The sequence below is a fragment of the Hemicordylus capensis genome, chromosome 5, assembly GCF_027244095.1.
Source record: "Hemicordylus capensis ecotype Gifberg chromosome 5, rHemCap1.1.pri, whole genome shotgun sequence".
Classification (NCBI taxonomy): Eukaryota; Metazoa; Chordata; class Lepidosauria; order Squamata; family Cordylidae; genus Hemicordylus; species Hemicordylus capensis.
In genome coordinates this window covers 150,035,341-150,062,516 of record NC_069661.1, presented here as the reverse complement: position 1 = coordinate 150,062,516, position 27,176 = coordinate 150,035,341, and the positions used below count along the sequence as shown (strand labels likewise).

The 27,176-nt window shown below is 40.7% G+C and overlaps 1 protein-coding gene across 8 annotated transcripts in view; it reads left to right on the top strand.

Moving 5' to 3' along the window:
* The window catches only part of RELN (reelin), a 554,313-nt gene extending 527,378 nt beyond the window's left edge, over positions 1 to 26,935 (top strand). For 5 of the 8 annotated variants that reach the window (XM_053252916.1, XM_053252913.1, XM_053252911.1 and 2 more), the window contains 11 exons: positions 1,696 to 1,802; positions 3,131 to 3,373; positions 4,119 to 4,294; positions 4,782 to 4,855; positions 9,124 to 9,285; positions 9,751 to 9,908; positions 11,378 to 11,597; positions 13,083 to 13,280; positions 13,976 to 14,074; positions 20,986 to 21,121; positions 25,782 to 26,935. In XM_053252916.1, coding sequence (XP_053108891.1) covers positions 1,696 to 1,802; positions 3,131 to 3,373; positions 4,119 to 4,294; positions 4,782 to 4,855; positions 9,124 to 9,285; positions 9,751 to 9,908; positions 11,378 to 11,597; positions 13,083 to 13,280; positions 13,976 to 14,074; positions 20,986 to 21,115 — 1,567 coding nt within the window. In that variant the 3' untranslated portion in view covers positions 21,116 to 21,121; positions 25,782 to 26,935. Of the gene's footprint in view, positions 1 to 1,695; positions 1,803 to 3,130; positions 3,374 to 4,118; positions 4,295 to 4,781; positions 4,856 to 9,123; positions 9,286 to 9,750; positions 9,909 to 11,377; positions 11,598 to 13,082; positions 13,281 to 13,975; positions 14,075 to 14,716; positions 14,938 to 20,985; positions 21,122 to 25,781 lie in introns of those variants that run through there. The other 3 variants (XM_053252914.1, XM_053252912.1, XM_053252915.1) reach the window with 2 other exon arrangements.
* The last annotated feature ends 241 nt before the right edge of the window (positions 26,936 to 27,176 follow it).

The following is a 27,176-nucleotide window of genomic DNA, read 5'->3' as shown; positions in this document are numbered from 1 at the left end:
AGGTCATGTGAATGACCTTAGTATTTAGTCCTCCCACCAAAAGAATTAATTCACTGACCAATATTACCAACTGCTATTTCGCAGCTGCAGAAGACATAATTCATATTCTAAGCTGTGTACATTCAGTTGCTACATATATACCTGAACACATTTATACTCACCTTAATTGAAATCATTAGGTTTGGGTGTACTAACTAGGAGCTTTTTCACACATTGGTTTATTCTGTTTCTTCTTAAGCTCCCACCTTAATAACACGCTCTCGTGTGGGCTCCAGACATCTGCATCAGATTCTGAAGAAACACGCCATCCCTCCTTGTGAGTTTAGTCAGTGTGGTCAGATGTGGCGCACCTCCCTCATTCTGTTTTTGTAGTGTCTCTGGCTTGTTGTGCTTACTTTGTCTTTTTTCATGACCAATTTGAAGTAGTCATGAAAAGAGATGATGACGTAAGTGCTGGTCAGCAGGTGACACTGAAAAAGTAATGCAAGGGTGGTGCTTCCCATCTGGCTGGAGCGCCAAAATTCACAAGAAGGGATGAGTTTCTTCAGAACCTGACACAGGTGTCTGGAGCCTGTGGAACAGCCCAATATATTCACTAAGCAAGGCAAGAATTTAAAAAGAAATTGAATAAGCCAAAGTGTGGAGAAGTTCTAGATGCAGAAATCCAACCTAGGAAATACAGTATGAATGAGCAGGGAAGGAATATAAAGAATGCAATATAGCCTCAGTATAATTGCTGCTTTACAACTGATTGATTGATTAAGTGCCGTCAAGTTGGTGTCGACTCTTAGCGACTACATAGATAGATTCTCTCCAGGATGATCTGTCTTCAACTTGGCCTTTAAGGTCTCTCAGTGGTGCATTCGTTGCTGTCATAATTGAGTCTATCCACCTTGTTGCTGATTGTCCTCTTCTTCTCTTTACAACTAGTCACAGAGAGCACTAACTAGCAGAGGTAGGAAAGACAAAAAGACGGGAGAAAATAATTGCTTTAATAAGCACTGGTATGTTAGACATTAGAATATATTATACCAGCATATGTCAAAATTTAAAAATGCTGCAAGCCTCATTTTGATGCCCAGTGTTTACTCAGAAGCTGCTTGAGAAATTATCAACAACAGTAATCTCATTTAACAGTTTGAACTGAAGAAGAACTTCTGGAGAAACCTATGCTCAGTTTGTAATATAGCTAAGCAAACGAGCAGGACAAATTCACATTATGAACTTTAGCAACATCTTTGTGAATCAGAGGTGCAGAATTCTCTTTCAATGAGTCTTTGTCAAGGAAGCAAGTTCCCAGATCCAGTAATGAGATAGATACTGGGATGCACTGAGCTGGTCTACAACATCAAAAGTCCTAACTAAGCAGCTATGTGACAGTTTTTAGTGCAGAGAGAGACCTCTTCCATTGCTTGCTTTGAGTGTCCCACTTTAAGTCTCTTCCAATAGGCATATTTGTATTACACAACTGACTAGCACATCTCTGCCAAGCATCTTATGATAAGAAGGTGCTACAACTAGTGCTATAACCACATGGATGGCAGATCTATGTGGGGCCATGTCTTCTCACCTTTCCAGGGATGGTTCTTTGTTTTGTTTTGGTACTTTAATAATTTAATTGTGGGGAGAAATGTTTTTTCATTTCCCTAGGAACATTAGATTATTATGATTACCCACCAATATGTTCTCATTCAGATTTTTACAATACTGGGGCAGAATTGGGAGTGAAAACAACATGACTACATGCCACAGACCAACATGTCGGAAGGAAGGAGTTCTGCTGGATTATTCAACAGATGGAGGTAAGTGCCTTTTTTAAGGGTATTAAATATAATTGTAAGGGTATGTTTCTGCATATATTCAAGCCTCAACATTAGAAAAATGTGCAAATTATTATAGAATTTGCTGTAGGCAAAGGTATAGTTATTTATAAAGCTGAACTCTTCTTCTCAAAAATTAAATTATCTAGATAGTCTAGTTACCTTAAGTCACTGGCTGCAATTCAGCGAATCCCTAACATTGTGCATCTTGATTACAACACACACATACAAAAGCACCAAATTGAAAATACACTGGAAAGTTCACTGTTAATCTGAGTCATATCAATACAGCCCAAAGCATCCCAGTTTGTTGAGCTCTTTGGGTTATCCAGGTATTTTTGATGTCTTCTACAACATTTGTAGCCACCTAATGGCAAAGCAGGAAAACAACTAGCAAGCCAAAGGTTGCTGTTTCGAATGCCCACTGGTATGCTTCCCAGACTTGGGAAACACCTATATCAGGCAGCAGCGATATAGGAAGATACTGAAAGGCATCATTTCGTACTGCGCAGGAGATGGGAATGGTAAACTCCTCCTGTATTCTACCAAAGACAACCACAGGGCTCTGTGGTCACCAGGAGTCGACACCGACTCGACGGCACACTTTACAACATTTGTACCATGTTCTGAAATATATATTCCTATCTTAATTATTTAATTCCTTGAATATTATATTGCCCATATTGCCCTTAAGTTCCTGAATAGTGGCGCAGCAGAAATGCAGCTTGCCTAGGGAGTAAGAGGCTGTTTGTTCAAATCCCCGCCAGTGTGCTTCCCAGACTGTGCCTAGTAGAACTGTGGGTCCAATGGACTCATGGTTCCACTCCCTGCCCACCACTGTCTGCATTCAGATGTATTGGAGAGGAGGGGGAACAGGCTGTGCAGGCTTCCTTCTTGCATGAAGGACAGCTTGCACAGCCAATCACAGCTGGAGAGTGGGAGGAGCTTCCTCCCTCAACTCTGGATTCAGACAGCCAAGCCCACAGTTCTACATTCGGACATACTGCAGGTGGGTGTTAACTTCAGGTAGGAGCAGCAAAACTCACTACAACCCGAGTGTTCAAACAGGAGCTTGGAGAGCAAGATCTCGGGTCACTCTCCATGTGGGACCGGAGTTGCATGCATTTGGACATACAAGTTTGGCATTGGCAACCTCTGGCCCCTTTAACTCCAGTTTCCCATTACATGCAAATGGGGCCACTGAATCATGGCAGACAAACTATTCAATATTACGTGTTCTAGACTCAAACTCAGCATAACCTCTAAGACTCTGATTAGTTCTTGCTTTACCTTGAATTCTTGTGATGCAGGAATATCTTGGACATTGCTCCATGAGATGGATTATCAGAAATACATCTCCATCAGGCATGACTACATCCTGCTCCCTGAAGATGCTTTAACTAATACAACCCGTCTGCGCTGGTGGCAGCCATTTGTGATTAACAATGGAATTGTGGTTTCGGGCTTTGATCGTGCTCAGTGGGCTCTGGATAATGTATTGATTGGGGGAGCAGAGATCAATCCCAGTCAACTGGTAGACATGTTTGATGATGGTAAGGACCAAGTGGGTAAATATTTTTTAAACCAGTTGTCATGTTCACTGGTGTTCTTTCAAGTCCACATTTACACTTTTCTTTAAACAAGTTCCAGGTAGTTCTTTTTAAAAATTAAGTACCGGGGTGGGGTGTGTGTGTAATATAACCTCCCAGAGATGAAAGTTTGGGGCAGTATACAAATTTGATAGATAGATAGATAGATAGATGGATGTTGTAGAATTAAAAACAAAAAACTAGGCCTGTTATAAAATCATAACATAACTTCAAGAAGATTGCCTAGATCAAGATATTCCAAACATATTTGGAAATGGAACAGTTTTTACATTAGTTATACTACCTGTGGATGTCTCTGGCACATGTGAGGTCCTAGAGTCCCATAAGAGGCCAAATATTACAAGTGTGCTGCCATTCTTACTTTTCCTGATGTTCCCTGGTAGATCAAAGATAGTGTGAATCTTTCTCATGCTTCCTTCAACCTTACTGGTTTCCCATAAGGAGAGACCTCGCACATACACATTCCTTCTCAGAGGAGTCTAATGGAGGAGATGTTCTCATGAATGTAGAGCTCAACCACTTGCTTGGGTATATTATGCCAATAATTTCAACCATTCTTGCCTAATACATTTTTGAATATTTTATTATTGTATCATCTAAATATTTTATTTAAAAAATGAATTCAGTATTTAGTTGAACATTATGAAACTTCCTATTAATGTTGTCTAACTCTAATTGCTGTTAATAGAAGGCACTTCCCATGAAGAAAACTGGAGTTTCTATCCAAACGCAGTCAGGACTGCAGGATTCTGCGGCAACCCATCATTTCACCTTTACTGGCCAAATAAGAAAAAGGACCAAACACCCAATATCCTGTCCTCCAGGGAGCTAATTATACAACCAGGATACATGATTCAGTTTAAAGTAAGAACCACCTTATGTTCATTCAGAGTAAAACATTGACTCAATCAGCAACACATTTCTCCAGAAATTCTGACAGGCCTATGTGAACGCCCAGTTCAGACTCCCATCAAATATTTATTCAGAACTTCCTTATTGGAATTTATGGGAATTGCATTAATTGATAACATGAATATATAAATGTGACTTCCATACAAAGAGTATTTAAACATCCAAATTGGTTTATTGTATTCTCTTAGTATGAGTGACAACATTTTTGCCTTTTTATTCTCCGATATGAAGTGAAATGTCATTTTAACAGCACTATGGTTGCTGAGGTAGTTATTCACAAAAGCCCTGGGAAGTTTAAGATGTGTGTTTAACTGACAACCTTGGGCCTGCACTTGTCAATACGCATTGAAAACAAATCATTCTTTCTAGTCAGGGCAAATGCAGAGAAAGAGAATGTCAAAACTGCAGGAAAAATTGTAATATAGTTTCATTGTTTCAGATTGTGGTTGGCTGTGAAGCAACATCTTGTGGAGATCTCCATTCTGTAATGCTGGAATATACAAAGGATGCTAGGTAAATCATACAATTTATTGCCAGAATGTGCTTGAAAGCTGAAAGCATTCTTATTTGTTTTTGTGTGTGGGTGAAGGAGAGAGAGAGAGAGAGATAGAGAGCACTCTCACATGAGGGCAGAGTGGACAATGGCCACCTGAAAATACCGTGGGTTTGACACTCCAGTGTTCAGGGTATCCTAGAATGTTTCCTACTTCTGAAGGCTCATTTTCCAAAACTTGGAGGTAACAGAACAATCCCACTACATATGGTAATATTCTCTCTTTCCTCAAAAATTTCCACCACCTAGGAGGCATATCTTTATTCCTACTTTGGAGCTTAGTAGTGTCATTTATCAGTGTACCAGCTAAAGTTGATGGATACTGCCAGACTGATTTTCCAAACATTATCTCAGCATATTTGAACTTCTAGCACCTATATAAAAGTGTGTCTTCATAATATATGTCAGTTGTTAATTAAATTTCAGTTGCTACAAGGAGGAGAAGGGAGCAAAAAAGTTATGTTGCAGGAACTGTTGAGCACCAGGCTGTGACTGGATCTGGGGGCTTGTCTAGGTCCTGGGAATAGCTGGAGAACGTTTCAGGAGACATGCAGGAGTCAGACTGGGCCAGTCTAGGAATTATAGCAAGGAGCCCACTTGAACAGAGCTGTGGCTTCAGGCAGGAGCCTGAGGTCAGGGGACACTGAATAGAAGGAACAGGGGCTGGCAAGCAGGGAAGCCATTCAAGGAGCAGGTGCTCTAGATGAGCTGTTGCTTCCAGCAGAGACTGTGAGGACTGAGAAGGCTTAAGTAGGCCAGGAAAGGGCCACACCCTTTCCTGCCTGAATGTGTTGCTGGAAATTCTCTTCATGAGTAGGCTTTTCTGGCTCTCACTCCTCCTCCAGAGGAAACCCTCTTGTAGCAACTGCCAGGCTGCCAAACTGCTCTCCTCCACCTTGCCTGCAGGACTTCCCAACTGAGCTGGCGCCTGTGGGTTAAAGGACTGGGTGAGGCCTCTCTTGAGGAGTGCAGGCAGTTGGTGGAGGCTGGGGAGCCCCGGGGGGGGGGGGGGCTCTGTCTCTGTGTCTTCTTCCGGAGCAGGGCCAGGGTCCTTGAGGGTGATGGATGGAGCTGAGATGTCCATAAGTGTCTGCACCTGGTTCTGTTTCTATGAATTCCCTGGAGTCCAGAATGGATCCCTGAGACTCATCAGGGCTGTCTGGCCATGTGGGAGCAGGATGATCCTCCATGGTGCTGCTCAGGGGTGTAGCTATAATTGAGCAGATGGGTTCAAAGAACCTAGGCCCTCCAGCTCCTGAGGGCCCCCCCCTCCAGTTCCCTCCCTCCCTGTTTTCTTCATTATCTCTCTCACTCTGAAGGTCCACTAGGGAGAGGGGCAAACACGGCCCCCCTCCCCTAGCTACTCCCCTGGTGCTGCTGGGGAACAGCTCCTCATTGGACAAGAAGTCCACTTCCTCTGGCAGGCTGTTCAGGGAGTCAGGACTGATTCCAGAGGGGCTCCTGACAGGAACTTTCTTCCGCATGTAGTGCTTAGGAATAAATCCACTGAGATCTAGTAGTGACAATATTTTGCAAGTGTTACTACTATCGACTTAGTATTGAGAGCTGTGAGGGCGTTTTCCGTCACGAACCTTCTTCACTCACAAGAGATCTGCCAGCTCTAGATGCTTGGGTGCAGTTAAGCAGAAAATCATTTTATTCAAATTAACTTTTGTCTATAGAATATGCCAGTTAGAGCTCTAATGACTGCTTGCCATTGCTGTATGAAATCATTTGATGATTTATTTTTTGTTATGGTGTTGGGTTTAATTTTACCAATTATACTATTTTTCCCCATTTTGGGAATATTTTATCCAATGGTGGGATTAAAAAATTCTAATTTAATAAGTAATAAATTACACAGCTTAAACTGAAGGATACTTAATACCATCACAATAGACAAACAATTATGGGGATAATAAAAAATGGGTCTCCTCCAGAGGAAACCCATCTTGGGGCAACTGCTGAACTGCCAAACATGCATTTCTCCACCTCACCTGCAGGACTTCCTGATTGGGCTGGCGCCTGCAGGTAGGAGGACTGGGTGAGGCTGACAGCACCCAGATCTGTTTCTCCATATCAACTTCATCAGGTAATGGCATAACTTCCTGAAATGCCTGCCTGGTGGCACTGATGGACTAGATGAGGGATAACAAACTGAAATTGAATCTAAATAAGACAGAGGTATTGACTGCAGCGGGTTGCCGGTTTGAATCCCCACTGGTATGTTTCCCAGACTATGGGAAACACCTATATCAGCAGCGATATAGGAAGATGCTGAAAGGCATCATCTCATACTGTGTGGGAGATGGCAATGGTAAACCTCTCCTGTATTCTACCAAAGACAACCCCAGGGCTCTGTGGTCTCCAGGACTCGACACCGAGTCAATGGCATACTTTACCTTACTGACTGCAGGGATGGGGGTGGTCAGAATTTGAGAGATAGTTTAGATCTGCTTGTTCCTGATGGAGTTACACTCTGCCAGGAAGAACAAGTACATAGCTTGGGAGTGCTCCTGGATCCCAAACTCACTCAGGTTTCTCAGGCTGAGGCAACGGCCAGGGACGCTTTTTATCAGCTTCAGTTGGTTACACCCAAAACTGGAGGAAAATGACCTTAAAACAGTGATACATTTGCTGGTATCCTCCAGACTTGACTCCAGTTGGTGCAAAATGTGGCAGCCAGACTGGTCTCCAGTATAGCCTGAGAGACCATATAGCACTGATCAAAAAAGAACTACACTTCCTGCCGATATGTTTCTGAGTGAAATACAAAGTGCTGGTTATTATCTATAAAGCCCATAATAATGGCTTGGGTTCAGGGTATTTAAGAGAGTGCTTCCTTTGTCATGAACCGTCTCACCTATTAAGATTACCTGGGAAGGTCCACTTATGACTACTACTGGCTCATTTGGTGACTACTTGGGTCTGGGTCTTCTCTGTGGCTGCCCCGGGGCTCTGGAATGCACTCATTGTTAAAATCAGAGTTTCTTCAGTTCTGGCTGTTTAAAAAAAAAACCCACCCTTAAGATGCACATGCTGTCACAGGCTTTTAATTAATATTAATTGGTTTTATATCAAAATTGTTTTCATCATTTTATCCTGTTTTTGTATTTGTTGTATTTTAACTTATGTACACTGCCTATGGATTCACGTGTCATGTGGTATAGAAATATGATAGATAGATAAACAAAAATGCTATTATTCTCCATGTATAAGACCAAAGCCATCTAATTAGCCATCACGTCACTTTCTACTTGAATTAATGGGCAGGTCTTTAGGCCTGTCCATGTTCAGAAAATTTGGATTCATATTTGACCTGATCCAAACTTGACAAGATCAGATTTGGAATCTGTGGGTTTCGGTGATATCACATATTGGATTGGATTCAGAATCCGAATTCTGACATAAATTTGATTTCCCCCATAGTGGTCAATGGGGAAATTTTAAAAAATCACGGTAGGTCCTAAAGTCTTGGAACTTGTCATACGTGTGGGGAAGGAGGTCAGGCCCCCCTGTAATGAATTTGAAAGGAATTAGTCAATCCTCTTATTTTTGGTTAATTTTTGGAAAAAAATTTAAATTACTAAAAAGAGTGAAATCTGGCTTGTTTCAAGCCAGAATGTTACAAAGACTTCTTAAACTGAAGAAGCTCCTTGCACCATCATTCTACCAGCATGTGGAGGAATCTGCCCTTTGACTTCATGAAAAGGAGTAACAGCATGCCCCTTTTGCACACACACCCCTTTATATTTCAGGAATACAATTATGAAATCTGAAACACATCGCTCTTGGCTCTTTGGAGGAATAGCGGGATATAAATGTAAATAAATAAATTCCACATTGGCAGGTCTCATGTTGTTGCTGTTTTCAAAGCTATGGGTCAATTCCCTAATTTTTGGTGAGTGGTGCTTTTGGAAATACCAGAACTAGTTTAACAACTCTAGATGTCAAACCCTCTGTTCCTTATCATGCACATTCACAGGGCTCTTTTTCATACCAGATTTGTCCAGGTGTTCATATGGAATGATTTCATGTACTTGGATGGGGAAAATAACATTCCTTTCAAACTTCAGCCTTTGTCTGTTTGTAATTCTAAGTACTTGGAAAATATTATTAAAGACCATATTTTTAAGATGCACATATTTCCATGACCTTTAGTAGGTCCTTGACTTGCTTTCCATATTGTGTTCAGCTGCTCTAACATTATTTCCTTTGTTTCCTTCAGGTCAGATTCATGGCAGCTTGTCCAAACACAATGCCTCCCCTCCTCTTCTAATAGTGTTGGCTGCTCCCCATTTCAATTCCATGAAGCTACCATCTATAACTCTGTCAACAGCTCTACTTGGAAAAGAATAACTATACAGCTGCCTGATCATGTCTCATCCAGGTAGGTTACTGAAAGGTCATTTCACTGCACTGCAATGAAATTTCGGCTGTTTATCTGGCACTAGTTAGTGGCACAGAAGAGACAATTTAGAGCAGCATTTTCTCCCTGCTGTGGTACATAATAAATATTCTTCAGGAAGCATTTCCCCATAGTAAAAATAAATAGCGCCTACCACAGAATATCTACCAGGCTGAGAGCTTATTCAGACACGATGTTTCATTATTTGTGATGTATAGGGGGAATGAAAGTGTGTGATTTTATTGTCCTGCAAATTCCACAGGGCCTTGGAACAGAGGCTGGTGAATGTTATAATCATAACACACAAGTCAGAAGCTGCAACATTCATAAGCCAACTGCCCTTTTGTCCAATGTGGCTATAATACATGTCAATATGTGGTGTGAAATTCAGTATTCTACTGAAAACTAAAATTTTGGGTTGGGGGAATGGGGCTATTTTTTTTTTAGTGCAACTCAGTTCCGGTGGATTCAAAAAGGAGAAGAACCAGAAAAACAAAGCTGGGCTATAGATCATGTGTACATTGGAGAAGCCTGCCCAAAACTCTGCAGTGGCCATGGATACTGCACTACTGGAGCCATTTGCATTTGTGATGAAGGATACCAAGGTCTCATGTTCCATTGGTTATTTATACGTAGTCCATGTCAACTAATTCAGTATGAAAAAAATGAGTCTTCAATCCACCACATACCTCCCTAAGAGCAAATCAGTAATAATATGAAGAACTGCTACTAGTCAGACTTGACATTAAATTTGTTCAACCAATGTCTGAAAAGACAAGCACTAATGAATACAGAGTTCACCATTTACCTGACAATAATTGTGCCCTACATAGGACTACATGAGAGCCAACCTAAACTCAATGAAACAACTGTGCATTTATCTGCCCTGTTCCATATGCATTGGATCTGGAGAAGGAGAATCTACTCTTTACACAAAACTGAACATATGGGAAAGCAAAGCAAAAGTTGCCCCCTACCCCCATCTCCACCTTACCTCACTGTACTCCACTGCTTTAAGCAATTTTCTACCAAATCAGTTCCAATACTGGATGTGAACTGGCAGGGGGATAATTTCTTTAGTAAAGGAGGGGGCAGGGGGCATGTTTTGCTCCCCTCCTCTGCATGCTCCTTTTTGTGCAAAGAGTAGAACCCAACTCACCCCATGCTTTATATGTGACCATGCATAAAAGACACATGGCTTCCCCGTTGTGTCTGGTTTGACCCTTGACGGATCCTCCAACTTCACTTAGCACAGACAATGAAATGTGCTTGCTTGCATTAATCACAGTATACTTACAACAGAAAACAGGCTTGCGGATTATATTGATAGGGGCCACTTGTATGTTCAATTTTGAACTAAAAAGACTTAATTCTGCAGGAGTATCTCCATCCAGTGACAGCCGAGCAAAGTACCTAAGGATATACATGAGAAGTCCCGTAAACTACAGTGCGCAGTCCCACAGCAGAGCTCGCTTCAGACACTAACAAGAGGAGGGCTATTGTACTTGTGTACAGCATCTTGAGAATGTGATCAGAAGCCCCGTCCCCACACTAACACACTAAGGATCCCCACCTGCCCACTATCCACTTTTATAGCATTTTTCTGAAGGCAAACTTAGCTGGTAAAAACAAATTTGCTTAACAGAAGAAAATCTCAAGGCAAATATGATTTAATTGGGCAGTCATTCCTAGCTGTATATGTATCACTAAGATATGTGATTGACCACCTCTTTCTAAATGTCATAATGTCTTTATGACATTAAAGGGGTAAGCTTGAGAGAGGTGAGTTGTGAAAATCCATTTGATCTGTTATTATATTTTATATTTAAAAATCAATAGATAGAGATTGATATGGCTAAAAGTGGCTATGTTCTAAAGTGGCAGAAGAGGGCAAACGTTTTAGTGCAAACTTGATGTAATATTTCATAGAGAACAACTGGAGCTTTCACATTATCCCCATCCAAGTTCAAGGACTTAATCTGAAGTTTAGACTTTTCTTATAACATGAACATAAATTCTCGGTTACGAGGCTTCAGTGCTTGTCAATGTGATAATGTTAATGTGTTCTTTCTAGGTGATGACTGCTCTGTTTTCAGCCACGACCTTCCCAGTTATATTAAAGATAATTTTGAATCAGCGAGAGTCACTGAAATAAACTGGGACACCATTCAGGGTGGAGTTATAGGGAATGGATGTGGACAGCTGGCACCATATGCACATGGAGACTCTCTGTATTTCAACGGATGTCAGATAAGACAAGCTATAACTAAGCCCCTGGACCTAACCCGAGCAAGGTAATTTTGTGTTATCATGAATCTGAAATGCTGCCATTAAAAGGAGTAAGAGAAAATCAGTGCATTATTGAATGCAATAACAAACAAGGAAAATAGTGATAGGATGAACAGAGAAAACCATGAACAATAAAGCACCAGGGGTTGCTTTGCAACATGATAGCAGCTCATTATTGATTAGGAAGCAAATTCTAGATGGAGCGTGCCCTGAGGCAAGCTGGATCTAGTGCAACATCTAGCTTTAATAGATTAAATCTTTAATATATTTAATAGGGTTAGGGATGTGCACAAACTGATCTGGAGGCCATTCTAAAGGCCTCCGAACCAGTTTGAAGGCAGCACCGGCTTCAAGTTTCAACACGGTGGGGGTCTCCCTTTAAGGGTGGGGGAGGGTGCACTTACCCCTCCCATTGCTTTCTCCCCACCGGCGCTCTGTTTTTCCCCAAATCCATGGGGTGGCAGCGTACCTCCCTGCTGCCCCATCCCCCATTCTCGGCCTGAAGTGGCCGGAAGTCTTGGTTGCGTGCGCCCGCACACGTGACATACGCGACATGTGCGATGGGTGGGTGGCAGGTGTACATGCAGCTGAGACTTCCGGCCGAGAACGGGGGAAGGGGCGGCAGGGAGGTACGCTGCCACCCCATGGATTTGGGGGGAAATGGAGCGTCGGCACGGGGGAAACAGCAGGAGGGGTAAGTACACCCTCCCACACCCTTAAAGGGAACCCACCCACCCCCCGGCATTGAACCGCATCTCCATGGTTCCATGCACACCACTAGTATGGGTTGTTAAGGTCCCTTTGTTCAGTGCTTATTGATATTCTGTTTGCATGAGATTGGAATATAGGCAGGCTTAATGGTGGATGTCATTTGGTCCCCTCTGTGCTGCCATATTATTGTACCATGATGCAGTGCAGACAGAGAGTGAAGCACAAATGCGTGAGCACATTCAAGGTATATACAGTCTCTGGCCTATGCTTCTTATCAGACATTCAAAGCTCTCATATATGTCTATTTTACTACATTCACACTACATCATTGGTAAAGTAAACTAGCACACTACAGAATCACTGTGAAAAGAACCAGTGATCACGCCAGTGTTTTTTGCTGTCACTGCCAAGGAGTTGGTGGACTTCTCACAGCACACACTACAGTGATTCTGGCTTTGCACAGGGATCTCCAGGCCAATCAACCATGCCTACACCTGGACATCTATAGAAGAAGTAACAGGGAACTATTGACAAAGATGTTAACTTTCACAAATATTAGGTAATTGGATTTACTAATCCGATAATCCATTACTGGATTAGAAAATCCAATATCAGTAAATCTGTTAGAATTTTGGATAGAATCCGAAAGAATAATAAAGTTTAAACTTTTTTTTTTGAATGACCACTATTTTAGTAATGGTTTTGCTCATTCCTTATTGTAGATCTTGCACTGAAGTATTTTCTTCTTTCACATCATTCCTTATTTCATATACTTTCAGCAAAATAATGTTTGTTCTGCAAATTGGAAGCCTTTCACAAACTGATAGCTGCAACACCAATCTGAGTGATCCTAATACTGTTGACAAGGCTGTGTTGCTCCAGTACAGTGTAAATAATGGAATTACGTGGCAAGTCATTGCACAACATCAACCAAAGGACTTTATTCAAGCCCAAAGAGTGTCTTACAATGTACCACTGTAAGTATCTCCTATATATTTAAAAGCCTTAGGATGTATGCCGCATAGCCCGTGGTACATGGCACATCTCACAAGAGTTGTCCAGAGGAGAGAGAAGGCAGCTGCTGAGTAGGGCTGAGTGGTGGATGGAGGAGCAGCTGCTGAGGAGGAGGAGGGAGGGCTGAGGAGGTGGTGCTGCAGCAACAAGGCAGCAAGAAGAGACATTGAGCAGCAGCCTGCATCACCCTGCCAAATCTCCTTGCGAGGAGGATGGCCGGGGTGGAAGAGCGCACCAAGGGCCATCCATGTAGGGCAAAGGAGCTGGGCGGTGGGTGGGGGGAGCAGGGTTGCAGAGGGAAAGTGGCAGGTCGGGAAGGGTTAAACACCTCTCACTGTATACCTCTTTGCTCCTGCAAATACTCCCATCCCAATACTGAAGGCAAATACAGGATTGAGAATCCAGTGTTTGCCATCAAATATTTAATTCTGCTTTCAGATTGGCTGAGTTCACACAACCACAATGGACCTGGTTAAGATCACTGAGCCCTGCAGATCTGATTGTGAGATCCCAGAATTTATGGGCAATCCTGGTCAACCATTGTGGTTAAATCACATTTAACCAGGACAGATAAACAGGATCACCCTGGTTAAGCTATAATGCATGCTGTTAGGTGCTTTTCTCCTCTCTAAACTGACTCCTCTGTCTACAACTTTAGGGAGGCACGAATGAAAGGAGTGTTACTTCGCTGGTGGCAGTCCCGCCATAGTGGCACAGGTCACGATCAGTGGGCTCTGGACCACGTAGAAGTTGTTCAGTGAGTATAATGAATCATCTCATAACACCACCACCACCACCCATCTTGGAAAGTACTGATATTCCTCCAGCATGGCACAAAGGTTGAATTTAGTAAGGAAATGTTCCTGTTTACAAGAAAATCCTTGTTATGGTCTTCAGCTTTCTCTGGCCTTTGAGGTTAGCTACAAGGCAGAAGAATACACATTTGTGAAGAGCAGCAGGGGAAATGTGGGGTTTCAACTTATTTTGAAAGCTAGAATACTTTGAAGTGCATTATGCATTGACAGTACAGAAAAATGTGTGCAACATTGAAATTGATGCATAAGCCTGATTTCCATCCTTTGCTGTGCTGCAAAATAGTAAATTGCGCTGTTCCTGCACAGAGTAATACTGTGATTTAACTGGGCTTCAGCATTAGCAACTAATACTTTGTTAGTTTCCTTTTTTAAGAAAGCATGATATTATTCAGAAACGGGGTTATTGTAGCAGGTTTTTATGGGTAGAGAGCACTATATTCACTCCCTGCCACGATTTTATCAAGTAAACTTTTCTTCACTTTGTTGATTCTCCCCTCAACTAAAATGGGTCTCATTCTCAGAATAACTAGTTTATGCTGTATTACATCACAGAAAGATGATCTACTTTTTTTCTAACAATTTAGTTCCTGTAGAACTGAAATTCTAGTGTCATGACGGGCTGGGATTCATCGCTACAGTGGTTGGCTGAGAGAGGTGTGCCTTCCCAATAGATAGGTTCAAATGTTGTTTTACTGAAAACCTTTTGTCAGCCTGACAAAAATTTGAGCTTAGATTACATCTTTTAAAACTTTATTAGCTACCAACTACTGATTTCTTGATATACACTTAATACACTTAAATTAGGGCTGAAAACATTAATTCGATTAACTAGTACTGTATGTGATTGGAAAATTACCAGTTTTTAACAGAAGCTTTACCTCTGGAAGGTGCTTGTAGCTCTCTTGGTGCAGGTATTGACCTTGATCCAGCTAAAGTTAGTTATTACTAAGTCCTACAGAAACCAGTGGAACAAGTTAATCACAGCCTGATTAATTTTGTTTAACCTTTCAGTGTCTTTGATACTATGGATCATGCCTTTCAGTGAGGATTTCTCTCCAATGATTCCAAACTTTTCTGTCCAGTCAAATGAAGAGAATAGTTGCCCTCTGAAAGTTGCATTTTAGGGTTTTACAGGGATTGGTATTGACAATGATCTTGTTTGGATCTTGGGAGAGATCATCTATAGTTTTGCAGTCAGCTCCATAGGTCAGCTACTAAACGCCTTGGGGTTGCTGTCCCCCCGTCCCCGTCCCCCCGCCCAGTATTTGGAAGCTGTGGTCAGGTAAATGAGGATCTACAGATGGAAGATGAATCCAGTTTATCCAGGGGTAATTTTTGTGGCATCTACTCAGGTCTTGAAAAGGGTAGTTGCCTTGTGATAAATGGGTTTGCAGTTGTCCCATTGGAGCAGGCTTGGGAGATTTTATTTGATCCAACTTTGCTTTTTGAAAAGTAGCAAAGAGCACATTTTATCAGCAGTATTTGCTGTGCAGGCCCCACCCCTTCTTGAATACAGAGGATCACAATACTGCCTGGGCTTTTCTAACCTCAAAGCTTGACTAGAATCATGCAGCTTGTTTGTGGCTACCTTTGTCTTCAAATTCAGTTTGAAGCTAGTTTAAATGCTGCCATGCTAGAGATGTGCAAATTGATTCAAGTCGAATCGATTTGAGCTCAAATCAGGGTGATTTAAGTGATTTGAACTCTAATCATATTGCCCCTAAAAGAGAGGGCCTGATTAATTTGAATTGAATCACCCCCAATTCGACTCAAATCGACTTGAGTGATTCAAGCACCATTTTGAGGTCATTTCCCCCCAGGAGAGCTGGTCTTCCAGTTGGGGTTGGCGGGTAGACCAACCTCTGCCCTGGACTTAGCATGTTGGCCTGCCTCGGAGGACTGGTCTACTGGGAAGACCAGTCCTCCAAGGTGGGCCGACATGTTAAGTCTGGTGCGGAGGGCTGGTCTACCCATCAACCCCAATTGGTATACCAGCTCTCTCTGGAAAAACAGGCATCAAAATGGCACAGTTTTTCCTGGGAGAGCTGATCTACTGATTGGAGTTGGTGAGTAGATCAGCCCACCACTCTGGACATAGCACATCACCCCGCCTCACAAGACTGGTCTACCCAGTAGACCAGTCCTCCGAGGCAGGCTGATGCACTAATTCCGGGGTGGAGGGCTGGTCTACCCACAACCCCAATTGGTAGTCCAGCTGTCCCTGGACAAAATGGCTCTTAAATCAAATCAATTTGCGGATTTTGCAATTCAATTCGAGCTCAAATTGAATCACAAAATCCAATCCGTGCATATCTCTATGACATACGTTTATCTCTATGTGACAGCATGAACATATTGGGCTGATTTTATTCCAACCGCATTGGTTGCCAGTTTACTTCTAGGTTCAATTCAACATACTGATTGTTACCTTCAAAGGCCTTCATGATCTGGGGCCACATATCTCATAGAGTGCCTCCACCTATATTGTTTCCACGCGAGCAAACCATGGGCTCAGGCCCCACTTCATGTTCCAAGTCCTCACATGTCAAGAAGCAGGGCTTTCACATCAACTGGCATGAGGCTATGGAATGATCTCCCCTCAGGTCTGCAATTCCCCGCTCTATCCCCCTCTTTATAGGTCTCCAGACCTCTTACTGGAGAGGTCCAGTTACAGTTGCCACCGGCTCGTCTGGTGGTGACCCAGGACCAGGCTTTCTCTGTGGCTGCCCCAGGACTTTGGAATGTGCTCCCTGTTGAAATAAGGGCATCTCCTTCTCTGTTTATTTTCAGGAAGACCCTCAAGACTCTCCTGTTCTCGCAGGCTTTTAATTAGAATTAATTTTAATAATTTGTTTTAATATCTCTTTTATGCTTTTGTTTTTATTGTGTCATGTATTTTAATCTGTGTCAAATTTTAAATCTTTTAAATTTTGTACACCACCTAGTGATATACATATCAGGCAGTATAAAAATATGATAAATATTTTTTAAAAAATAAATAAATATGAATATTGGCCTTCTGAAGGAGATGCAGAGCACATCCCTTCCATTTAGCCTTTGGTTCAGGAGGCTAGTTTGGCCCTGATCTTTTTATTTTCATTGTTTATTGAGTTATAGTTCTGATGTTCTTCTTTACTATTGTATGCCATCTTGAGCACTGGAAAGGCAGCTAACCAATGGCTTTAATAAATATATTTAATAAACAACTTAAGTCCCACTGAAGCAATAGAGTTAATCACAACTAATTTTAACTGGATCTGTACCACTGTGTTTAAGATGATTACCCAAAAGTAAAAATAAATTGATCTTGTGAATTAGTTGAGAGAATCTGTTGTCATCACTAATGTCAACAGTATTTTTCTGTGCTAATATTTAAATTCAGCCACTGCTGACTTCAAAGCAAGGCAGTAAATTGATTTTTAAAAATCAACTTTGTTCTATAGCCCTAATTTAAATGAATAAAGGTGAGAACAGCAACTCCGATTACTCCATCTGTAGTTAGTCCTGTTCTGTTTTGCACTGAAAGGCACTTGCTTGCATGGCATCCACGCCTGCCCAAATTATAGACTTCACCCAACACTAAGTAATTGTTCATGCTTGGCTGCTTTTGTTTTTTGACACATGCTGCTGGGCTTCGCCTCTCTGATGTCAAGATTTAAGTTTGAAGTAGAAGTAGTATGAACCTTTTTCCTGACTTGCCTGGTGCATCTGATATTGATTGCATAAAGATTTCTGAGATACCTACATAAAATAGCACATTTTGGAAGCTGTTTTCTATTTTGAGCAAGTCCTGACTCTCTCTTTCAGGATTAATGTCTCTAAAACTTAATGGATGGAATGAAGGAGAGAGACAAGAAGGCCTTAATAGTTAAAGCATTAAAGAAGGATATTTCTTAATGTGAAATCTGTTAGATTTTGTTTTGTTTGTTTACAAATTTATATGACATTATTCTGCCATAGAGGCCCTCAAAGCAGCTTACAAAGAATCATTTAAAACACAACATAATGATAAAACACTTTGAAATGAATCAGTTACATAAAATACTTTTTTCTTAAAATGTTATAACTACCATCAGCAAATAAAAATAGATTGGTGAGAGCCACATTCTCACAAAACTAGGTGGAAAAGATATGTGATTAATTGATTGTTAGCGTACCTGACAGATCTTCTTGGTGCCACCACTGAAAACACCCTTTTTTGTAGAGGATAATCTCACCTCAGATAGTGGTAATACCTGAAGCAGTGGCTCACCAGCAAATTTTAATTCACAGCAGTGGGAGTGGCTCACCAGCAAATTTTAATTCACAGCAGTGGGAGTATTTATGGGAGAAAGCATTGCTTAATAAGTGAACTAATTTTTCAAGCAGACAATTAAGGGAATTAATAGAAGGGAATCAATAAGGAGGTTGTAGAAGCAACTGAACATGCTATAGGAAATTAGCGTGCTATGGATAATGAAGTACATCACACAGGTAACCTATAAAAATAGGTTTTTCCTCTTGTACTTCTAATAGTTGTGCTGAAGAAAGAATTCAGCAGGTATAGTTTTTCTTATAGCTGCATGAAAGGCATTTCCCAAAATTCCCTTTCTACACAACTATTAAAAAGTACAGAAACCCTATTCTGCTTTGAATCTAGTCAAATCAACCTGTCTTTTTTGCCTAAGGGCCAGTTCACACAGCCTCATGTAGGCTTTACAGATGGTAGGGTACAGATGCAGTTGGGATTATGCACCTTCCTTCTGCATCCAGAACCTGAACAGGATGTGTATGCAATACATTTTTACATAAGTACCACCCAGTCATAAACAGGGAAGCCCTAGTTCACACTGAAGTGTATGTGCAGTGAAGGAGGATGCAAATATCCTATGTAGCTGCTAAGATCTCTGGGTGGACAATGGCTCAGCTCCAAAGAATGATAAAACAATTTCCTACCTATGCATGACAAACCTCTTTGGAACTGCAAGATATTCACGAAAGCAGTTTTTTATATAGCGGGTTGGGCATGGTTGCCACCGAAAGGGAAAAGTCAAAGGTCCTGGTGGTAGACATGCCCTTGGGTGCACCTAAAGTAGCTCTAGGATCCCAGTCAATATGAATGAGGGAGGGCCATCATCAGCTGGTAGGTCACTGTCAGACCATCCTTCTTATGCCCTTGAGAACACATCAGCCAAACTCTGGAAAGACTGAAAAAGTAACTTTTCCTTGACCAAGATTCTAATTTCTAGTCTAGAACAGAAGTTACAGAAGAGTCATAAACAGTGCCATATGCTATAGATTTATTGTATTGTATTTTTGTTTATTTATATTACACAGTCAAACTCCCTTGACCATAAAAAAACTTGTAACCCATACAGATCATTTTAAAGCTAAAAATACAGAATTTAGCTCCATTTCTAATAACAGAAAAAATGTTGACCCAGGCTTGATTGCAGGAACTTAACATGCACCTTTATTTGTGCAAGGAAAGGCAAAAATACATGCCCATCAATCAAAAATTTTAGTACATGCAATAAAACAATGACAACAAAAAGTTATAGTATATACTGCTTTTCAATAAAAGTTCCCAAAGCGGTCTACATTGAGAAATAAAGATGATTCCATCCCCAAGGGCTCACAATCTAAAAACAAACATAAGAACAGACACCAGCAACATCCACTGGAGGGATGCTGTGCTGGGGCTGGATAGGGCCAGTTGCTCTCCCCCCTGTCCAATACAGAGACTCGCCACTTTAAGAAGGTGCCTTTTTGCTCAGTTAGCGGGGAACTGCTCAATTAGTAGGAGAAGAAAGGTCAAGGACGTGTTAAAATCTGTCTAAAAGCAGAATATATTGCTTAGTATAGATTATAAAGAACATTTAACAACAATTAAAATAAAAGCATCTGAAACTGTCCACATTCGTTCTCTGCCCGTTTCTTTACTTCCATTTTTGACTGCAGTGCATTTGGTTGGGAAGACATTTTGGGGCAGATCCATTACTGTATCTGTAGTTTCTATGAGAATTAAGACATATTAACTTCCTGTCCAGGAAATTATTTTCCTCCTACACTCATTTAAATTATTCTTTATATAGAGTCTAGAACCAGCTTTGTATGTCCTTTGCACATCATTGCTTCCCTAATCAAAGATCACAGCCTGTCAGTTGCACAATGGAACTCTATACCCTTGTTTGCCCTTCTTAGGAAGAAATGGCCCTTTGTGAGGTACATGCAAACACCTCCAAATGAACTCTGGTCAAATATTATTAATAGCTGAGGGGTGAGGCTTTGTCACTCATTCCTGGTACATTTATGACTCCCATCAGAATGTTAGTTGCCAAGAAGTTAGGAGGAACCTCCACATCCTTTTCACAATATTAATTTTATCATGAGACCAAACATTAGAATAATAATATTATGAGTTTCTGCTTATAAGCATGTTTTTAATTTTCCATAGACATCATCACCATCGTGCTTTTCATGATTAAGCTAACTTCACATTTTGACACATATTATCTAAAAAAAATGTTGCAAAGAGCCTTTATGCTTATTCTTGCAATATTTTGATGAGAATTCGTATTTCTAGCAATAACAAAAGTTCATTATTTTAGATAGCCATCCTCCTTGCTTTATCTCTTTAGTAGAGCCATTTTATATGTACAGTTGAAGAAAGATTATACCTACTCTAGTACAGCAAATGTTAAAATATTGCATTATACAGACTTACCCCCTATTTACACCAGCTTTCAATGTAATACAAGTTGTATTTCTAGAATTAATGTGATGTTTGTAAAAGTATTTTGAATGATGAAACAAGCATATAAAATTTCCTATACAATGAGAAAGTAATTTGTTCAATTTTTATTTTTGAAAGAGATGAAAAATCCTATATTGCTTCTAAACCTCATCAGGCTTTTATGACTAATCACAGTGCTGCATGCATTGAAATACATTTTCTAATTTGTGTTGTATTTCATTATTTGCTGTCATTGGTTTTACACTAGAGTAAGGTAAGTAATTTCACAACCACTGTATCAATGTAGCCATTATACTTTTAAAATTATCAATACATTCACTTCTTTAATGCTGATATTCATATTTGAAGCTGAAACTGAAATGAGTCAGTGGTATTCCTTCCTATCCAAGTGTGTGTCCCTGTGTCTGAGGGCCAATCCTGTAATTCTGGAGTGTTCTGCGCCCTTGACTAATTGCAGTCAAGTGAAATTTGAAAAGAGTTCTTCTGAGTATTGTTGAATGACTTCTTCATTTTGATTTCCAAAAGCATTTGAGCATATCAAAAGATAAACATTCAGACTCATACCTGGCAGTTCCTAATCTACAAATCAGAACACAGAAAGGAGTGGGATTTGAACTGAATTCCTGTAATCCATTTTTCAATTCAAGAAGACAGTGAGAAATAAGAATAAGTTGTAACAGATGATGCAGTATAGTTTTAGGTTGAACTTCAAGAAACAGTCTCTCCCACCACTCACTAAATATGTGCAGATATCTCTGCCCCAATATACAAAATGAGCATGTATCCAGACTTCACTAGCTTCTCACTTGGAATTGGGTTGCTATCCTTCTCAAACAGTATGGGGAGGAATTGTTTATTTAGAGGTAATAACTGACTTCCAGGCTCGGTGGACTCATGCCTGCCCGCCCCTAAGCAGCAGCAGCCTGCAGGACCTCTGGGCGCTAGCAGCAGCAGCAGCAGTGCCCCATTCCCACTGAGGTCCTCGCCTGGCCCCTGTCCACACACTACTGTGGTGGCAGCCTGCAAAGATGGCCACTGGCGGCAGCACTACCAGCACAGCGCATGCACACTTGCTGGGGACTGCCGCGGGCAGCTGCGGCCATCATGGAGGGGAGCATCTGGAGGCCTCCCCCCCAGGTGGCAGAGGACCTGGCCAGATCCCCGTGGCCTGGTCCTAAGAGTGCCTCTGCATGGAATTCATTTTTGTGGTTATGGGTAGGAGCCACCCAGCCTGCTACATAGTGGACTGTCCTACTGGGGGCTGATCCAAAGTATCTGTGATTCCTGCATTTGATAATTACCCCTCTCTTGCTGATTATCAGTTCCTCTGATAAGGCAGGGAATTTTTGCCTGCTAGAGCAATAGGTGGAGTTATATCTATTTTCAGTTTATAGATGACTTTGAAGAGCCTTTTTGCTATAAACATCTATTTAAAAATGCAACCTATTAGTCTGCAAGCAAACGTACATCTGTGGGATTTGCCTGTAGTGTTTATTTGGTCGTTGACCGTAAATAAATGAGTTCGTTCTGTGTGATCTGTGATGAATGATGCAAGTATAAGCAGGGTACCATTCTTTTCAATAAAGTACTGTATGGAGAATCCGGTTCTGGATGGTGATGGGCTCCAAACCTAGGGAGGGAAACAAAGTGGCATCCATCCCTGGAAGCAAATGTACATCAGAGGGATCAACTACCCAGAGGGAAGCACACATTAAGATTATTCTTCATGTGATTTGTCTAGAACATCAAATAACAATTTTAAAATGCCTGTGCATTCCCCTGACCCTGATGTTACAGTTTGGCCCTTAGAAGATACCCTATACTTCTACCAGAACTTGGAATTTTCCTGGGACATGGCATGAATCGGTACATTGATCTTGCCCCAATTTACAATGGTGCAGCGGGGAAATGCTTGACAAACAAGCAGAAGGTTGCTGGTTCGAATCCCCACTGGTACTATATCGAGCAGCATTGATATAGGAAGATGCTGAAAGGCATCATCTCATACTGTGCAGGAGGCGGCAATGGTAAACCCCTCTTTATTCTACCAAAAGAAAACCACAGGGCTCTGTGGGCGCCAGGAGTTGAAATCAACTTGACAGCACACTTTAGCTTACCTAGGTAACCTAAAGGCCTCCGCACTGCCAAGGCTGCATGCATTATCTGGGTCAGATGGAAAATTGAAATGGTGGAAGGCATTTAATTCGACTAACAATGACATCTTAGAAGCCTTGGCCAAATTGGGTACCATACTTATCCTCTACTACTGAAGACCTCATGGCTGCCATAGAAACCTTCATCTGTCAACTTTAGGTCCCCAAGCAGCAATTTATTTATTTTATTTTATTTTATTTATACATACATACATACAAACATACATATATACATTTATATCCTGCTCTTCCTCCAAGGAGCCCAGAATGGTGTACGTGGTTATGTTTACCCTCATAGCAACCCTGTGAGGTAGGTTAGGCTGAGAGATACATGACTGGCCCAGAGTCACCCAGTGAGTTTCATGGCTGAATGGGGATTTGAACCTGGATCTCCCCAAGTCATAGTCCAACACTCTAACCACTACACCCTGCTGTCAGTGAAAGATATTGAAGATATAAGGTGGCAGTTATTCACAAAGAAGGTATGCAAAGATGAGAATCTCCCTCCAACGAGATCACTGCACCCAGCCATTCTAAGAGCAAACCTATGGGCACTTCAGTAGAATCAAGATATTATCCCATATGCCGATGTACTAACACCCACAGAACTAGGTTGGAAAAAAGTAGGAGCTGGATATGAACCAATAGTATGAACAATGCCCTGTGCGCCTTCCATTATATTGGAATTGTGTAGCTGTTTGTGTAGCCAAAGATGTTCTCCACCCTGCACATGTCTGACAGATAGTCCGAGGTGTATCAAAATGTGTAAATGGGAAGGAGACCCCAAGGTTTGCAACAACTTCAGTGATACTCATCAAGATGAAATAGGATTTAGTTTTAGTGGTGGTGGTGGTGGTTGTGATGATGATGATGATGATGATTAGAAGTTATACATTTCCATGTTATTATTACGTATGACTTTGGCGACTGACTCTACCTACATTTATGCCTGCATATGTTATTTTTGTGATATGTAGAACTAATAAATGTCTCTTAATGACTAAATGTGTAAGTAATGTTTAAGGACACACAAATGCACAAAATACTGCTTTATATGAATTTTGTGAAAAAGTTGGACACCATTTTGTTTTTCCCCATAACATTTAACTGCCAGGGTTTAGAACCTATCACCACCCAGAACCTGATTCTCCATGCTCTAATGAAAAGAATGGTACCCTGCTTGTACTTGTATCATCATGGATCCCACAGAATGTATTTTCTGCACATTTGCTTACAGACTACATTACTGTCTGCATATTTCAATAATATAGAAACAGCTGCATCTGGGTCAAAAGTTAGTTCCATCCATGAATGAACATAAAGCCATGTTTTTTCCTGTAGATAAAAGCAGATAGTGTTTCTTTGGTGGCGGGGCATAGCTAGGGGAGAGGGTGTTTGCCCCTTTCCCCAGCGGCCCCTCAGAGTGAGGGAGATAATGAAGAAAATAGGGAAGGGTGGAGCTGGGCGGCTTGTAGGAGCTGGGAAACTCATCTTTGAACCCATCTGCCCAATTATAGCTACACCCCGGTTTGGAGGCTGAATCACTGAAATCTACCCTAGTCATATGGCTATGCCTTCTTAACCCCAACAACAAATACAAATACAGAATTGCTATTGGATTAAAATTTTCATTATTCCTTGTCGTAATCTAGTATTAGTCTAATTATACATCAGCCTTTCTGTAGGAAAATGACATCTTCAAACATCAGGTAGGCTTTTCATATGCAGCTGGGAATCTCAAGCTAACCAGCAGTAGGTTAGCACCCTTTCCAAAGTAACATGTTCATTGTTTTCAGTATATTTTGGATAGAAAAGAAGTTTATAAATATTTACAGTTTATAGAGTCCAGCGAATGGTCTGAGGCTACATGACACTGTTTCAGTGTTAAAGCTAAGCAGGTCCCAGAGAGTCCCACATAATCCCTCTGAGCCTTCCAAAGAATGAGCAGAATATAAGTGTAATAACTGTGTGCTCTGATGCACACATGGCATTTCTACATGCATCAGGATCCCCAGTTATTCAGTTCGGGGAAATGATCTGCATGTCCAAAGGTATGTATGTGTGAATTGGCTTTCTCCATTTAGATGGACAGGGAAGCTTTTGCAAATCCCAGTCATTAACCATCACTCCGCTGAGGCATAGGTCTTCAAACCTGGCAGATGGAGGGAAGTATATATATATGTAGCATTAATCACCTGAACAATTACTTCAGGATAGCAGGGGTGTTGTTTTTTTACACCAGGAAGTTTTGTTTGATTTAATTTTGTATTATTTAGAGAATAAATGCATAATGCTAAATGTTCTTTCCTCATTTTATATTCTAAAAGAAATTAGATGGGATAGTAAAGGTGCAGTTCACAGGGTCAGAGAGGGTTATTTATTCAAAAATAAAGAACAATTTTGAGTTGTGCAGGGGTCTTGTCTCTGTTACATATAGTTGTGTTTAAATAAAAGTGCAGAAAAAGGAGTTAATCGTTCTTGTTATTTATTTAATCAACAATTCAGAGAAAGCTGGTTATGCTTAAATCCTGTAATTCAGGATTTATGAACTAAATGTTCGTAATTTTGTATGAATATAAATTATGAATATAAATTATATGAATATATATATTTAGTATGAATATAAATAATGAATATAAGATAAAATGAGACATGTATCTGTAAAAGAATGCAGCCTTTGCACTTGGGAAAATATTTCTAGCATATACGTATACAAAAGCATCTTATATTCTTCTCTTCCACCCTCTTTCTACTGAACAGCACTCGCAAACAAAATTACATGATGAATTTTTCACGGCAACATGGGCTCAGGCATTTCTACAACAGAAGACGAAGGTCACTTAGGCGATACCCATGAAGAACAAGACATTTCTTTTCTTTCCCCTCCCAACTTGTGATGTGTCGCTTTCCATTCTTTTCAATCTAGCACTAAAGTCTGGTTTATCAGGACTTTTTTCTTGATGAATATTTCGAAAGCTTCCATCAAGACAGCGTTACACCACTCTTTTCGCACTGTGATCTAATGAGAAGTGACTTATTTTCTCATAGGTAAATGTTTTTAATGTTGATGTGTCTGTGAAAAATTGTGATCTGTTGTAATACCAAGTTACAGTGGCAGTATTGGAAGTAAGCAACTGGCTCTGTTTTTAATAGGAAAAATAAGCATACCTTTAAGCACAAAGACTTTCCATATTTTATGTCAGAAGCTACAGTATTAAGTACAATATTTAACATTCTTCGTCACATAGGTATTTAATTGCACTGTATTTCGGCTCTGTATCATATTTTATATGATTAAGTTATCACTGTTTGTCCTCTATATTCTCTTCTACAATTTGACACGTTGGCACTGTATTTACTTGCTATAACAAATTTGCTGCTGATTTTTTGGGCTACTTTCAGTTGGATGCTACTTGTAAAAAAAAACTAAAATGCCTAATCAAAAAGATAATTGCAGAAGTGATTGTACAAGATACTGATGTCCTTCATTCTTCCTCTTTGATATGTCTGTTGGTTATTGTTGTTTTGTGGGCAAGACAAATGCTTGACATTTAAACCTTTTCTACTAAGCAACTATGGATAAAGCTCTTCCCCTTCCAAGCAGAAGCCTCTGTTTCCTCGTCCAAAAACAAAACAATCATCTGTGGATGATTTACTTACAGTAACTGCCATTTGGTCTCTGTAGTAATGGAGTGGTTTGTAAGCAGTGAATGTTTCTTCGTGTTTATTTGTGGTTTGTTTCTATTGTGGGTCACATTGATATCTTCTGGTAATGTTGTACCTACACCAGCAACATAATAATGACCCTACTGCCCTAAACTGTCTATGGTCATGAATAAAACATGTTTCACTCTACAGTGAACCAAGATTTAAAAATAATCCAATGCTTCAATAAAAATAATGTCTACAAATGATTTTGTGGTACTTTTTTTACAGCTTACTTGGGAGAGGGAATGATGGAAAGTTATATACCCATTTATGAACTACATATCTAGCAAGAAGCAATGATCATGTCTACTTTTGAGACAACCTGATTTTTGGTCAGTGTAGGGGGGAAAGTGCACTTTGGCACAAGTATGGCTGAAGAATAGGTGCTGAAGCAAATGGCTACACATGCTACCTGTAGGTATTCAGAGTGTGGATTTTTCAAAGGTC